At 37.5% G+C, this 16,449-nt stretch overlaps 1 protein-coding gene across 7 annotated transcripts in view; it reads right to left on the bottom strand.

The window, feature by feature from the left end:
• The window catches only part of ADAMTSL1 (ADAMTS like 1), an 859,827-nt gene that overhangs the window by 221,788 nt on the left and 621,590 nt on the right, over nucleotides 1–16,449 (bottom strand). For all 7 annotated transcript variants that reach the window (XM_070248240.1, XM_070248241.1, XM_070248242.1 and 4 more), the window contains 3 exons: nucleotides 15,300–15,374; nucleotides 11,777–11,934; nucleotides 3,361–3,472 (listed from right to left, as the gene is read on the bottom strand). In XM_070248240.1, the coding sequence (XP_070104341.1) occupies nucleotides 3,361–3,472; nucleotides 11,777–11,934; nucleotides 15,300–15,374 (345 nt within the window). The remainder of the gene's footprint in view (nucleotides 1–3,360; nucleotides 3,473–11,776; nucleotides 11,935–15,299; nucleotides 15,375–16,449) is intronic.

The following is a 16,449-nucleotide window of genomic DNA, read 5'->3' as shown; positions in this document are numbered from 1 at the left end:
TTCTGTATCCAAAAAAGATCATCAGTATTTATTCACCAACCATTTCATGCAAGGATGCAAAATTGCCTCCCTTGTACCTGGAGCACCAGGGAGAATAAACTCTCAAATAAATAAATTAATTAATTAAACCTTGATACCACTCCCTTTGGTCAATGGGGGACGATGGGAGACAGCACAGGATCAGGTCCTACCAGCTGCCTGGTAACATTATTTTTGCCTAAATTCAACCTGAATGGGTTAGGTTGAATAAATGGTTGATTAAGACCCCAACAGTAGCCATCATGAATCCCAAGTTTCCCTTCAGAATTAAAAAAATACCTTCTCCTATCCATTTTTTGCTTCACCCAGAATCCTTTGTCATTCTCTTTGTCTCTAGCCAATATTTCTTAGTTCCCCTGCACAAATTTCCACTGTTTAGAGAATCCTCTTAAAAAAAATAATGTTGCTGAGTAACACTTAAAATGTGTTTTATATTTTCTGCCTGTTTCTTCCTTGTCCTGTGGATTTCTGGGGCAGGGTGGGTGATAAGGACTTAGATTCTTGGGGTGAAAAATAAATGTACATAGAGAATTTTTTTAAATTAGGCTTTTTGTAGCATTCTAACCCAAACTGAATTCAAAATATATTCTCTCTGGCAGGTGGTTGAATATTCTTATTGCTAAATATGTGTTAGAATGTCAGATTTAGACTATTTAAAAGACTTGCAAAAGACTTTAGGAAATCAGAAGGAGGCTTATAAACCAGATTTCCTGGCTTGAGGCTATGTTCTCAGACCACCCACAAAAATTAATTGCTCATTAAAGACCTAAAAAGAGACCTTTTAACAATTTTACTGTAAAGATGAAAAGCATGGAAAGTAACGGGTAGGAACACATGTTCCATATTTTTTGTTTTATAAGAAAATCAAAGAGCAAAATGATATTTTATGTAAGTAAATATACTTTTATATTTCAATTACATTATACTCGAAAGCAGATAATTTTATGGCAAGATAATCATTTGTAATTTTCCATAAAATAATTTCTACTTAAGGACAGAATTTACCATGTAGCAAAATGTGGGCACAAGTAATAAGTAAATTATAAATCTGAGATGATGATTTTTAAAAATCATAATTTGTCAGCTTACAAACGTTCCTTTCAAGCTAATCTAGAGTGTGTGAAATGAAAATTCAGGTCAAAAATTAAATAAATGACCCAAATGGCCAGATAATCCTGTTTTCTAAAGTTTCACAAAGTATTTGGAGTAGCAATTCTTTACACTTAGCAAAATGGTCAACCAGGTGAATTTGGAACCAGAGAGGTAAAAGGGAACTGAGAGATCATTTCTTCAGTAACTTTCAAGCTGTGGTCCATGAAATGGGAGGAAGCCTGGTTTCCACATCCCTCACATCCTTACTCGGAGTGGTATTCCTTTTATCTGGGCTTCTTAGTAAGGGTTCCTTTGAAGAAAGGGTTTGATAGCTCAAACATATGAAAACCACTGATGGTTCTACTTCTTCACTTAGATGTGAGGAAAATAAGGCCCAAAGGGGTTGGATATATATGAATCTAACAGTAATTGCCTTATTATATGGCAAGCCATTGTCAAGTTTACTGAAGTTACACTCCAACATCAGCTCTATGTGAAACTGGCGTAGTGGGCATATTATTGAATTGCAACCTCCACAAAGCATGGTTTTCATTTAAAAAGAAAAGAAGAAAAAAATCATTTCCTCTGATTTCTTGCTTTGAAACTATTTCCTGTGTTAGTCATTAATAGATGTATCCAAATAACATACTCTCAAGAAACATCAAAGAAATGGGCAGTTTATTTTTAAACAAAGCAATTTTCTATTTTGGACAGATAGAGAAAATGGAAACACTATTTTATTGAAATGCTTAAATGTTGAATTAATAGTTATTTAACAACCAAGTAAAAGCATGTGATGGTATTTTTGACTAACTGCTGTTAAGCTAAAATCTAACATTGCTTTATAGAACCTCATTGTTAGTGGTTTGTTCACATTATGTAGACAGAGATAACAGCTGAAGATGAATTCTATCATATGTTCTTATTGCCTTACAAAAATTAATGGATAATCGTTTGTCTTCATTTTGAGGTACCATCCTTCTTTTCTCCTGTCAAAATAATCTAGTGATGACAGATGGTTAATGTATTTTGTAATATAAATAAATGTCAAATCACTACATCTGAAACTAACACAATAGTGTCTGTCAAATATACTTCAATAAAAAAATAATCTAGTGATACCTATCTGGATTAACTACTTAAAACCAACCAATTAACAGGATTTTCCATGAAGCTGGAGGTAGAATTTATTTGATGTGCTAGTTTTTAAAGGAATATACATACAATTCTATACCAATTAAATTAGCAAAATTTTAAAAAATGGCAATCCACTGGCTCAGTTGGCAATGGAACTAAAATATTCATACATTGCTTATTACCCTTCTGGAAAGAATTTTGGTGCTATATGCCAATAGCCACAAAAATTCTGAAACTCATTCTTGAGAATTTTTCCAAGGAAATAATTTGAAAGGAGAAAAAACACTTAAGTATTAAGTTATTCATTACATTATAATAGAAAAGTTTAAGTGAACTAAATGATCTTCTATAGGGAAATTCTAAATAAATTATTATTAAATAATTCAAAGGAATTACTATGTAACCACCATAATTATGAAGAGCAGAAAATGGGGGAAAAACACCTTTTCCAGTAATGCAAAGTGCTGTCCATGTTATATACGTGACGGAGCAGAGAGAAGAATTCATGTGGTGACTTTCAAGGAGATACAGATTTTAATAAATAAATAAGGCAAGTGGCATTCCCTTTAATGCATGGATGATGAGGTAAAGCTGAAAACTGACTGCTCCTAAGCCTACAATGCAGTAATATTTTTTCTGGTGATAAACTATTTTCATTAATTAGATCAATCTCTCATTCTTTTTGGACACATCATGCCATGTAGTAGGCCATACAAATATTCTTCAGTTGATTCCTGAATAAATAAGTTCACTTCCACCAGATGAGTGGTTTATTCTCAAGTGAACAGAATCACTTCAGGACCAAGCTGTTGCCAACCTATGATATTTCTTGTCCTGGCCTTCCCTGGAATCAAGGAAGAGAGTAAAGACTGTTTCCTCTAATGGGACTCCACAGACAGAAAATGTTCATGGGGCACCTAGACTGAGGCATCTGCCATGCAGGATGGCTTTAGGATTTGGCCCCATCCAGAAGAAAAGATCTGACCCACCACATCACTAATTTTCTCCCATGCTGAAGTGTTTCTACTCTTATAATAGCCAAGTCTTCCTTCACAGAAGCCAATGGTTCCTCAGCTAAGTGAACACCATTACCTCCTCCACAGGTTGCTGAACAAGGAAAGAAATCCGTCTCCCTCCATCGGTGGATGATAGGCTGATAGAAGATGAACTGGACTGTACTGTCCGCTGGCCCTGAGTTGCGGATCTGTAGGAGACAACAGCAAAGTAGAGAAACTAGTCTGACAGGGCAGTGCTCTCTAAGTCCCTTGCAACTTTGGACAAGGACATATGGTTGTACTGATGGTCTCAGGCTATGCGAGGGACTGCCTTGGGAGAGAAGTGGCATTGGCAATATCGCCTGTCTTACCATTTAACCGGCAAACGTCCCTGCATATACCATCACCATCATCACCTTCCCAGTTCTGTTCTGCTACAGAACGAGGGATACTTGTGAAGCCAGTAGGATCTTATCCCTAGCCACGTTTTCTCTTTTTCTCTTTTATTTTCAACCTTTCTGGTATAACAGGTAAAATTATGTGGATTTTTAAATGTAGGTTCAGAGACAATTTGTTCTATGAAAATTATAAATGCTATATGCTGCAAAACATGAAAGACCCTGTCTTTGGCTAAAGAAAAAAAAAAGGAGATAAAGAATTAAGTAGCTCTTCCCACTTAGAAACCTACAAGGAGTTTCCTGGCAATTTAGTGATTCATATATTTTAATGCACAAAGTCACCAACTGGAAGATTGCTAAAATGCAGATTCCTGGGCCCATGCCCAGAGATCCAGGCAATTCAAATGCCGATGGTCCAAGAACCAAGCTTTTGGAAAACACCAACTTAGATTTTAAAAGTAATTACTTCAAATAAAACATGTGCTTATGGAAATTACAACTCCATTTTTTTTTTAAAGGGGTGACTTGAGTCAATAATTTTATAATGGTTCTTAAAAGTATCAGGTTGAGGAAACATACTCAAATTGGAAGAGAAGGAGAAAGTACCCAACAGGAGCAATGCCTCGGTTTCATGAAGACAGAATAATACGTCATACAACCTTGAGATGGGTAGGCAAGGCTTGGACTATTTATTACACTAAAGGAAGTTCCATGGACAACTGAGAGGACCATCTCTTACTCTAACTCCATTACAGCCATTAGAGAAGCAGCAGAGTCCACTGAATCACATGATCTAAGTCTTTAATAAGGTTTTCAAGTCTTATCACTGTCCCAACTGCTCTTTATCTAGGATAAATTGATTGATTTAGCCTTCAGATTTTTAAAAAGATAGTCTTATCTTTCTGCTGCTGAGGTTAACAACTGGATTAAACATTTAGGATGCAGGGGAAAATAGGAGCAGGGAATAAAGAGGGAGTGGGTGCTAAATCCTAGATCAGTTTTTGGAGTTTTGATGAGAATATGGCAATGTTTCTCAGAAAGTCTGAAAGAGCTGGAAAAGACCAGAAAAAGAGCTGGAAAGAGCTGGAAAGAAAAGCTACAGAATATCTCATGTTATGCTGGGATTCTGACCTACGGAGCATCCAGGTCTTTCCTAACTAGAATGAACCGTGATACAATTCCCTACCTTAAGGCAAAAACAGCTGAGGCAATGCAGCATCTTTCACAAAAGGGAGCATGGCCTACAGATTCATATTTTTCAGTCCTATGTGTCAGGGACAGGATACCTAATTGCTTGCTTAGGGATGTAGTATTAATCACATTCTTTGGAAAGCTCTTTTTTTTAGGCTCACAAAAGCCTACAGATCTCTTGGGATGTGTGGTTATCATGCTGAAAAGCTATTAGACGAGGGCTCTCATCTGAACACAAGCTCTGTGAAAAAATGAAAAGACCAGAAAATTTGTTTAGATCCAGAGAGATGGATTGTTTTACGGGAGTTCCTTCTGGGATGCTAGAAATTAAACTGAGTCCTAGGAAAGTGGGGAAAACATCAAAATGAGGAGGATATAACACCAAAATCCTTGAAGGAAACTTGCTCTAGAATATCTACAGCATCTGGGTCTATCTTTTAGTTTGATTCAAGAGGCAAAAAGATGGAGCAGGTCCTTTTTTCAGCTCCCTGGAAGTTACCAATAAAAGCACCGCATGCCCTGAGAAGAAGGAATGAGTGACAAGTTTTGGTGTCAAGGTGGAGAGTTAGTAAACAACATGTCGAAGGAAAGAAAACAAGCAGCTTAAAAAGAGTCTTGCTCTTAATGAGTTCAATGAAAATGATGCGTAATGAGCATAAATGCTGAGACTCTGCCTAGGTTTGAAAAGAGAGTAGGATTGAACAGGGACATTGTTATTTCAAATAGATAAACCCAACCATGACGTATCCCAGTTGCTGGCCATATACTCTTGTATGGTCCCTTCCACACGGATGACATTCCTGCTTCTCCCTTCTCTATAGTCTCCTTCTTCTTTTACTAACAGCAGCAACAGCAACCGCAACCACCAGCACTTATTACATTCCTATGCTGTGTAGGGTACATTTTGTTTATATTAAATCTAATCTTAAAACTACTCTGTGTTATCATCCTCATTGACATTACAGTGAGAAAAATGAGGCTCAGAGAGGTTAAGTGACTTCCTCAAGGCTACACAGCCAGGAAATAGCAGAGCTGGGATTTGAATTCAGGTCTGCCTGGCTGTAAAGCTGCCGTTCTTCTCATGGTACCAAGCAATCTCTCAGCAGTGATATGAAGACATACGCATTTATCTTTAGCCGTATCCTTGAATCTCTCTTCTCAGTATCTTCTTAACTTTTCATTTTAAAGTAGAAAAAAATGTTTAAAATAAAAACAAGAGGCTACCCTGTTGTCTAACCTTGAGAGCTTAATTATTGCTTACAGAGATGAGCCACCATGTTCCCTTTTGCTGGCCTTATTAATTCTGGGCCGCTAGGACCCTTATTATCGTTAGTCCTGGAGCTTCATAAACCCTAAATCCTCCAGTATTAGGTTCTAGTCCTCAAGAGTATGTTGAAGGCTTCAGTTTGACACATTAGAATTTTGTTTTAGGGAGCTAAACACATCTGGCATGTGTAATTTTGACCTCCTTAAGTTAATAAGGAAAAAGAATGTTCTGAACCAAGCTTTTCTTCCTATAATTATAATGGTTCAGTGTTTCTAATTCAATATAATGACTTGTCACACTGAAAGTAAAGGGGAAGACAAAACCTGGTCACTTTCCCTAGCAATTGATCACTCTGTCATAATAGAGCTGCAGGGCAGCACAAATGTGTGTGTGGAATGGATGAGCTCTAAGTCCACGTAAAATCAAGGGAATCGAGGAGAAATTACAAACACACAAAAGACATCATCAAATACACAAAGGCTCTCCCAGATGAAGCACTATGAAATGCCATACACTTTTCTTCTCAGTTGGGGAAAGGGCAATTTGTGAGCTTTGGGATGTTCCTCCACTAGGTTCCTTTCTCTAACTGATGTAGAAACTTTTGCCCCGGATGGGCTGCTAGTGGGGTTGGCAGGCAGGGCTCCCCTCGTCTGCCTTGGCTGCAGTGAGTTGCTGCTCTGGCCTGAGAAAAGGTGGACAAACAGGAGCCGTGGGCAGACCCACTACTGTGAGCCTCTGAGCTGGGACCCACAACGCTATTTGACTTGGTCACAGTGCTCTCAGGGCAGCCAAGGATGTGACGACTTGGGAGCACTTGGAAATGGTAGAAATAAGTCAGTATGCCCGCTAGTGAGAGGATAAAATGGAAAACAGATGAATCTGTTTATGAAATGCCTCAGTCTACTAGATTCATTTGGGGCTGTTCTGGAGGTTGATGGTGATAGTGAATCCTCAAGAAACTGTAAAAATACTTTAAAATGCTTATGTTGGGCTTTCAAAAATATGCAACAATATCTTCCTTATAGCACTTAAGTGCTTACAAACACTTAATATTAATGTAATTGTTATTTTATTGCCTCTCTCCTCCATATTCTGTAAACTCCATGAAGGCTGGTACCATTTATCCTGCTCATCACTTTTTCTTCAGCATCATCTACAATGTTTGGCACGTAGTAGGTGTCCAAAAATTGCTGAATAAATGTATGCATGAATGAACAAACAAATGAATTATACACTGATCATGGTCCTTTCAACTACTTTTGGAATTTCAAACTATTATTTGTGAGTATTGATTATTTCAATCACATCCAAGATTCACAGGCTGCCCACGTCTCACAAAGTCTTTCTTAATCACATTAGCCTGAAATGAGGATCTATAGTGTTTACCATCTGTCCATTTTGTTTTAGTACTGAATTATATACATCACTATTTCAAAATTTCCTATCTAGTGTTTTAGCTCTCAAATGACATTGTATGCTAGGAGAGGGCAGATAGCGTATTTAAAAGTCAATCTACCCCAGGCATCAAGCATCTCCTAAAAGAAGGATGTACATGGAAGTTCTATAAACTTACTTGACGAAGTGAAACTCCCAAAACTTTGCACATGTGATTTCTCTCCAGGGGTTCCTCCTATTGTTTCCCCTCATAACAAAAACATTTTTTGGGTGCTGAATTACGAACAGGGTCATGCTCAAGGCTGTCCAGAAAGAAATATGAAAGTGTCCTCTCTGCTTAATACTTTGATGCAAATGGAAACTACGAGCTTTCTATTCCCTAGAGTACTCAAACAAGCTGGTTTGGCAACAATTGGGATGATGCCAATCTTCCCAACCAAATTCCCCAACTACGAAAATGTAATGCATTTAGTAAGTGGTCCTCTGTAGGAAATAACTGCTTTCTAGTTATTAGTGCATGACTTGTGAGTCTGCATTCCTAGCTCTAAGTGTGCTTATTGTTTACTGTTCTGCTGTGTATTTCTGCTGCTTTGGTGGCTTAAGAACCCATCTATCACTTTTCTATCTAATATGATTTTCTTCTTAAAATGGGTACAAGCTGAACATGTATAAATATACCTTAGCTGCTTTCACAGGTAAAGCTAAGTTGGAAGTTCTAATGAAAGATGGACTATGACTGAAAAAGACCCTCTTCTATCTGGGAAGGTCATTATCTTTCATTGGGTCTGCAGCTTCAGAAAAACACACATGGCATGATAGGGGAAGAAGGGGATACGAAGTGAGCCAGCCATCCAGCCAATAGCCAATGGTCCCTAACAATTAATGTGATGACAGATGTCACAGCCAGTCTGCTCTCATATCCATTTGTCTTAATAGCTACGCCTGCCAAATTGCTCCTGGATCTACCACCTGTAAGTTGATCAGCCTCTGACCATGTTCAGAGAAGCAGCTTTCTGCCTCTGTGTAGACACAGTATTATGATAGGTTTGACTGGAAATTAAAGCATTTCGAAAAGACGGAAAGGAAGTAATTTGGTTCTATCCGCTTTTATACACACTATCTCATTCAATTCCTCACGAAGACTCTATGGGGGTGGGTGTTGTATTCCCACTTTACAAGTGAGTAAACAGGCTCAAGGAGGTAAGGTGATATACTCAAGGTCACACACTCAGTAAGCAGGAGAATTTACCAAACTCTAGAGCGCTATTCTTTCTACCACTCTACGCTAGTATTGCCAAAAATGTTTGCACAGTCGATGGATCAAGTTTAGATTTTTGGAAGAAATGCTCCCCTAGGAAGTAAGATGAGAATTTAGTCCAATTTTTAAGGTGGCCAGAAGGAAAGATTCCAAAACATTATTCTGGAACCAATAGCAATATATAACAATTCTCTCTGTGAGAAAATCTTCCTCTCGTGTAAAAAATGTCTTTTCCTTTTAAATAAACAAAAATGGTTATTTTGGCAATAAAACTCCATGGAGATGTTGACAAATGACCATTCTGAATCCAGCGTATCTCATTCAAAAAGGAAGTCATTGCTTAAATTAATATGTAATGCAAAAGAGACTACACTTTGAATGATACTGTGAACTGAATTATAAATTGTATGTATAATACCTAACTAAGCACCTCAATCATGAAAGACAATAAGTAATCAAATGGTAAACTTTCATTCTCAGCTATTTCCTGGGAAAATTAGGGAAGAAAAAGTTGCTTCATTGTGAGTCACTGGAAAAACGGTAATTTTCTTCTTTTTTTCCCCTGTGTCTTAAATTATCTGGCTCATTTTCAATTTTGAGTAAACTGATTTTAAAAAGTATATATTTTAGAATAACTTTACATTTATTTGAATTCGATATTTTCTAATGAAACCTTAATTTCCTCTCATTTGCAACCTTAAGCTAGGTCACCAAACAGGATATAAATGCAAAAATCACTAAAATGATAGCTTAGCTTGTTTCTGAATAAAGATATTTATAGGTGTGAGGCATCAAGGAAAGTATCAAAAACTTCTTTAAATTCATTTTTCTTAAATATTTATATTTACATATAGAAGAAAACAATATGCTTTTAGAAGCAACACAGAATTCTGAAAAGAGTTTTGGGCTAGAAGCAAAAAGATGTGATTTTCGGTCTGGTTTATCATCAGCATAAGCTTGGACGCATCACTCAAGGCTCAGTTTCCTTGCAGGTAAAATGAAGATGTCAGCATCTGACCTACTTCAGCAACTGCCATGTGTGGCAGGAGTCTTTTATTTATCCAGCACCTGTCAGCGCTTATTGGGTTCTTCTGACCGAGAGATGAAGACAAATATGATTCAGTCCCTGCCCTCAAGGACCACACAGTAGGGAGATGTAATGTAAGCAGGAATCTAGGGGTGAATCACAGGATGCTTCTGGAAGGAGGAAATCCTAAAGAACAAGTATGAGTTAGTGAAGAGAATGGAAGAAAAAAAGGTAAGAGCATTGCAGACAGAGGGCGCAGCATTTGACAAAGATAATGGGTTCTGACAGTACAAGATGTTGAGGGACATGTGAGCCATTCAATTGGTTCAAACAGAATGGGAAAAGTCAAAGGTGAGGTTGGAAGGGTAGACAGAATCCAGATTATGAAAAGTAATAGATGCTGTACTATGGATTTGCATTTAAATCCCAAAGCAATAGTGGAGGTGAAGGGCAATCCAGGATTATGAAGAGGAAAGTTATGGTTTTAGAAAACTCACTCTGAAGATAACACAGTCAACAGATCAGAGGCTGGAAAACTCATTCAGAGTCCCTGGTATTAGTTCAAGAGAGAAATACGGAGGCCTAAACCAAGACAGTGGCAGCAAGGATGGAGAGGAAAGAATAGTCTTGAGAGATGGTATGAAGGTAGAACTGACAAAGTTTAACACCTGGATTTAGGGGCGTATAGGAGAAGGAGAAATTGGTTTGAATCCAAGCTTTCTGACTTGGCTGGGTAAACAGTGCATTATTCCACAAGATAAGAAATCAGGAAGATAGATTTCTAGGGTGAGACAAGTTCAGTTTTGGACACGAAGAGCTCACTGTGCCTACGGGACGTCCACGTGGTGATGTGCAGAAGGCAGCTGTATATATGAAATGCATTTGACAACGCTGTGAACTGCTCAAATGTGAATAATATTACTTAAATCCAATTCTATACTTTTGGTACGTGTATTAACTCTTGCAAGGCCACTAGGGAAATTAATATAAATGCTTTATTCAACAGTACTCGAAGGGCTTCAAAAAATAAAGACATCTTTTAACTTTTTACTGTATTTACTTATTTAACTGAAATTACTTAACTATGTACAGCATCATTTCTATCATGAGCTCTCTCTGATGGTTTGTAGCTTCTTGTTCACATTCACATGGCTGGCACCTGGACTGGATTAAAAAGAGCTGCCATGCAGAGGGAGACAGAGGACAGCACTCTGGAACACTTCTACCATCCAACCTCACTGCCTATCACATTTTCCTATATGCGTTTTTACTTCCAGCTGCCATGGGGTCATCAAGCCTTAGCTTAAATCAAATGTCCTCTGGCTCCAGGTCCCATGATGAAAAATTTATGGAGTCCTGGACACATTACAAGTTTTACAGCTTTACAGCTGAAATCCTTCAGGTCCTTCTGACCTACTGAAGGAGAAAATATGTTTTATTTTATTGTGATTCCCAAACGTTCTTCTAGTGTGTACATTTTTCCTACAGAATGCGTATGTTGCTTCCAGCAATGTGTTTTATATTACCTTGAAGAGTAGGGAAGCTCTGATAGAAGGAAACAACTTAGTCTTGTTGCCAGTACACGAGAAAGCAGAACTTACAGCTGGAAGCATGACCAAGTCTATGGCTCATTAGTTTGTCTTTCTCTTTGACTGAGGACACTTTATATAAGTCAATGATTGTATCCTAACTTGTTTAAAAAAAAACACAGTTTATATCACACAACTAATGATATGTTGGCTTTTTGAGTCTTTTTATTATATTATATACACACATACACACATAGGATTTTCCTAGAACCTTAGAAATATCATAAATTCCTGTAAAGTCCAGCATGTAGCTCAAAACTCTTGACTTATATACTTCCTGGATAATAGACTTTCCCTAGGCAAAACGTAAAGCCTCTCTTTCTTTGGGCGATTATAAGGAACATCAGTTTGGATGTTGCCGGAAAACAAGGTACCTAAATGGGCTCACCTTGACAATGAAATCTGCTGTGAGTGGTCCAGCCATTCTCAGTATCTCTTTGTCTGGAAATTTCTGGAAGTCCACACTAGAATTGTCCACAAGAAAGGTGCCTGTAGAGCTCAGACTGTTTTCACCTTTAGCTCCCTGGAGGGTTTTGGTTTCCAGATCTACATAATCAAACACATGAAGAGGAGAGAAAGATGTTCCCAGGGCTTCCACAGACCACATGCAGGCACATTCTATGCAACCGAGTCTAGAGTTGCGTCAGGGAGAAGTATCATTCTTCATATGGCTGACAAAATTGAAATTGTGATTTAAACACAATAAATTGGCACCTATGGATCCTATAGGAGTTTAAGCTGCAAACGAAATCATTTTAAAATGCATTACCAAGCATTCAAGGCTCCCTCTCAAAAAATCTTTAACTCCCTAGATGACCTCATTTGGGCACCCCACTTTATCACAATACTATTCCTTTGACTAAACCATTCCCATACATATCTTATTAATTTCATTCTTTATGGCCCTCAATCTAGAACAGTCTACAGGTTTCTTTTTCCTCTATCAGATCCAGGGTGCATCTTTGAATTCCCTCAGTACCTGTGTGGCTTTATACTTCTGTGTTACCTTGTATTTATTTACACTTTCTGGTACTTACTGCATATGTCTTATTGCCCAAAATGAAGAAACTATAGTGACTTAAGGACAGGGAACTAACTAACTACCTTTTTTAGTTCTCTCTCTTTTTAAATTCCTTTTTGGTACTTAACTTAATATTATGCACATTTATGATATTTCACAAGAGCTTAAGACAGAAAGAACTTCTTGATTCCTGGAGCATTCCAATCTGAATTTGGCCAATGACAAAGCCTATGAAACATCTTTTGTTGTAGGAAATCACAGCATGCTAGGGATGATGATAATTATGATGTGTGTTTCAGAGATGATTAATTTCTCAAGTGATTGAGAGGTGATTTAGAATAATTGCTCAGTGCATGAAAGACAGACAGACTAAGTTTAACAGTTTCCAAAACTTGTATATGAACCCTTGGTTTTGGCAATGGTGTTTCAGCAGAAAGATGGAGTGCCTGGGTCAGGCTCCGTGTTTCCTATCCCACATTCAATCAGAATGACTCCTCTTGTACATCTTTTACAGATTGAGGTTCTGGGGTTAAGGACAATTTTAAGGTCTCTGGAGGTACTAAAGAATCTAAAGTATTTGTACTAAATTATTCTAGATGTTGTCTATTTCAAGTTCTCCACTACAAGGAATACCAACAGGTGGAAAATGTTGGTGTCCAATTACACGCCATGTCCTTCTGATGAAGTCTGTGGAGCCCTTCTTTGTGAGTAGGTCAGTCTTCCCTCCCCTGCCCCAGTGCAGAGAGGACCTCGTGGAAGGAATGGGGCAACAATATGGTTGTCATCAGAGGAAAGCAACAGTCCCGTATCTCCTTCCTCTAGCCGTCGTTCCTCCAGCTGTCTTACATGTATTTGCACTAATTTATGGAAATATCTCTAGGACATAAATTAACTTAGCTTTGGAAAAATGGAGATCTAAGCTTGATCTGAACATCTGATTCAATTTTATCACCAGGCCTTCCAGATGTCCTTCTCAAGGTACTTCTGATTAAAGAAGAGCTGGGGCTGACCAGACTGCCTATTCTTAATCTGGTTTGGCCCTAAATATTTAAGGTTGGTCCCATCTAGGACCAGCTTCTAGGAGTGAAGGGCAAGAGAGCTGAAAGAGAAACAGGGTGTCATTTACTTACACCTTCATTTTGCTGAATTATATTCCAAATACAAAAACAAAACAAAAACTTCCTTAGCTACATGTATGCTATCAACAGTATGTCTGTTGGAGAAAAAAAGCAGATTCCATTTTGCTTGTCATCATTTATGAATATCATATGCAGCTTTACCTATTAAGTCCTTGGAGTAATTAAACCAAACAAGGCCAATTCTTTAGTGTCTTAGTGATCACAAAATTAGGAAATCTGGGAGGATAGTACATTAATAAAAATGAATTTTACTCCTACATCTATTGCTTTGTATTCTTTCTTCTGCAATCAGGAGTCAGTCTCCCACTTGGTGATGGTCTTGGCCTGGATGTTTTATATTATCCTGTCACTGCTCAGAAAAATACTGTTTTTGAGGGGGGTTGTTACACAAGCGTATACCCCCGTCCAATTCCCAAGGGAAAAACAAATGATTTGAATGGTAATAGTGTACACACATATATCATCCTTTGACATGTGAAATGTATATTTTTGGGGGTTGTTCAGGGTTAGAAAAGAACTTGGATCCATATAAGGTGACTTATCAACATCTTTCGGCTTTGCCTGAATTGTACCTTACTTATTCCTTTATTTCACATGACCCTTCAAATCCCACCTATCCCATGAAATGTATTTATTTTTATTTTTAGAAAGACTACAGTAGGCTATCTGAACTTTTCCAGGCTCCAATTTGTCTTCCTCTTGTTTATCTTTCTGGAATGATTTCATTCATAATCCAATTGCCAAAAGATAATGCTTGCTACCTAAATTAGTTTCTTAGGCATGTGTGTGGGAGGGGAGAAAGAGCAGAAGATGATAGATGGCTTTGTAGGAACCAGGAACAATCAGAGTGGAGGAGATCAGAAATGCTCAAGGGACCAACTTGATATTTTAATAATATGGGATTTAATAGTACCTCCAGTACCTTCATTGGAAATGAAGTCTTTCAGTGAAACTGAATTTTGCAGAAAATACTAGCACATCCTCTCTTACTCCCTCTCTGGTTTGTAGCCTATAATTTTCTGCTTGTACTTTACAGGTCTACATCTAAACAGCACTAAACAGTAATAGGAAAAAAAAGATGTTGCTGTGTACTGCTGGCTTGACATGACTGAAGATCAATTCTTGTATAAACTCTGGTGGGGCCATGCTACCATTTGATGTTTGGGGCTACGATTACTCTTCAATCTTGAATCCCAATAGCTATCTTCAAGATATTAGGGCCTTGTATTGTCTCTAATACATGAGATATTTAATTACACCATAATGGTTTTCTTTAAATGCTACAAGGTTAAGGTCGTTTGGTGTTTCAATGTTCCTCTGAGTTAGTGAAGTAATGGAACATGAGAGCAAGAAGAAAAGGAGAAAGAAGGAGAGGGAGGGAAGGTTGGAAGGAAGAAGAAGAACAAAAGGAGAGGCGAGGCAAGGAAAAAATTAAGATTGATTGGAAAGGAAGAAGAGAGAGAGCGGGAAATAATATTCACTAAAGCATAAACATGTGCTTAGCTCACGAACAACCTATTGGGAGCATCTATTTTGTATTTTTAAGGATGACTGTGGTTAGAGATAATTACCACAGAGGTTCCTGCTATCTCATCAGACAACCAAAAGATAAACAGAAGGACTCAAAATATCATCTTATGATAGAGTAGAAAGATTTGTACTTCTGTACTTTAATCTCTTCTGGGAACAAAACGTAAATAGTAATGACTAAAATTCCCAATACTCAAAGGAAAACAACTGGGTTTACTTACACAAGTGATCAGGTCCTTTTAAGACAAGGCGAACATGTCTACTTCCATAGGGAATAGCAACCACAGTGTCATCCACTAGAGAGAAACAAAGCAAAGTCTTAAAAGCACATAATTTGATACAAAATCAATGATTGTCTAGTATTAAAGTCACTGACTTACATACCCAGCAAAATGATAATATTTTTTAAGTGTTTGAAATGTAAACACAAGTATTTGGGAATCAAAATGTCCACTTCCCTCAAAAGAAAATATGTTAAAAATCTGGTCACTAGCTAATTCAAGCGGGATCTGGTCTTTTAAAAAAAATATATGAGTTTTGATACTTTGAAAAAATGGATTTGTAAGTTTTCATTTCTGATTTTAAAACCTGATCTTATGTCACCAAATTTCTCTAGATTAGCACAATGGCATTGAATTACAAAAAGAAAATAAATTCTAACGTTCAAAGGATGACTTTAATATATCAAAATTTGGATTTCTCTTTAGCAAAGTAACTATCTTGGATAAGTAGGACAGATAAGAATAGGAGAAAATATATCTGTGTTCTTTAAACCCGTCTAGGGCAGAAATCATGTCTTCTGTTTCTGCAATATCCTTCATACTCTCTACATCTAATTCTGTATATAGTGAGTGCCCCATTAATTGTTACTAGCATTTCCCCACACATGCCCTCTCTGTTTTGAAAAGTAAAAGAAAAAAATTGACTGAATCAGAGATCATTTAAAAATGGATTACTCTTCACCCTACTTTAAAATTGAGCCGAAACTGGAAGCAGTCCCAAAACTTACATTTAAAAAAAAAAATGAGAGGTCTATTACATACACCCCAAACACATCACAGGCATTCTTATTTAGAACTCCATTTGTAACAACAATACCTTATTTACACGGCACTGAAGAGTTTCTCTTTCACCTAAATTATTCTATTTATTCCTTCACTCAAAACTTGTAATATAGGCAAAGAGAATGCTACCATCCCCATCTTATGATGCAGAAACGAAACCTCTGCGAAGTATAACAAGTAGCTCAAGGTCAAAGAACGGAAGGGCATTCCAGAAGACAAGGGAAAGTTGGTTTTTTTTTTTTCCTGAGGAAGATTTACCCTGAGCTAACATCTATTGCCAATCTTCCTCCTTTTTGCTTGAGGGAGA

Source organism: Equus caballus, chromosome 23 (genome assembly GCF_041296265.1).
Source record: "Equus caballus isolate H_3958 breed thoroughbred chromosome 23, TB-T2T, whole genome shotgun sequence".
In the NCBI taxonomy this organism is placed as follows: Eukaryota; Metazoa; Chordata; class Mammalia; order Perissodactyla; family Equidae; genus Equus; species Equus caballus.
Note: the sequence above shows the minus strand (reverse complement) of the source record. Positions and strands in the feature narration are given on the sequence as shown.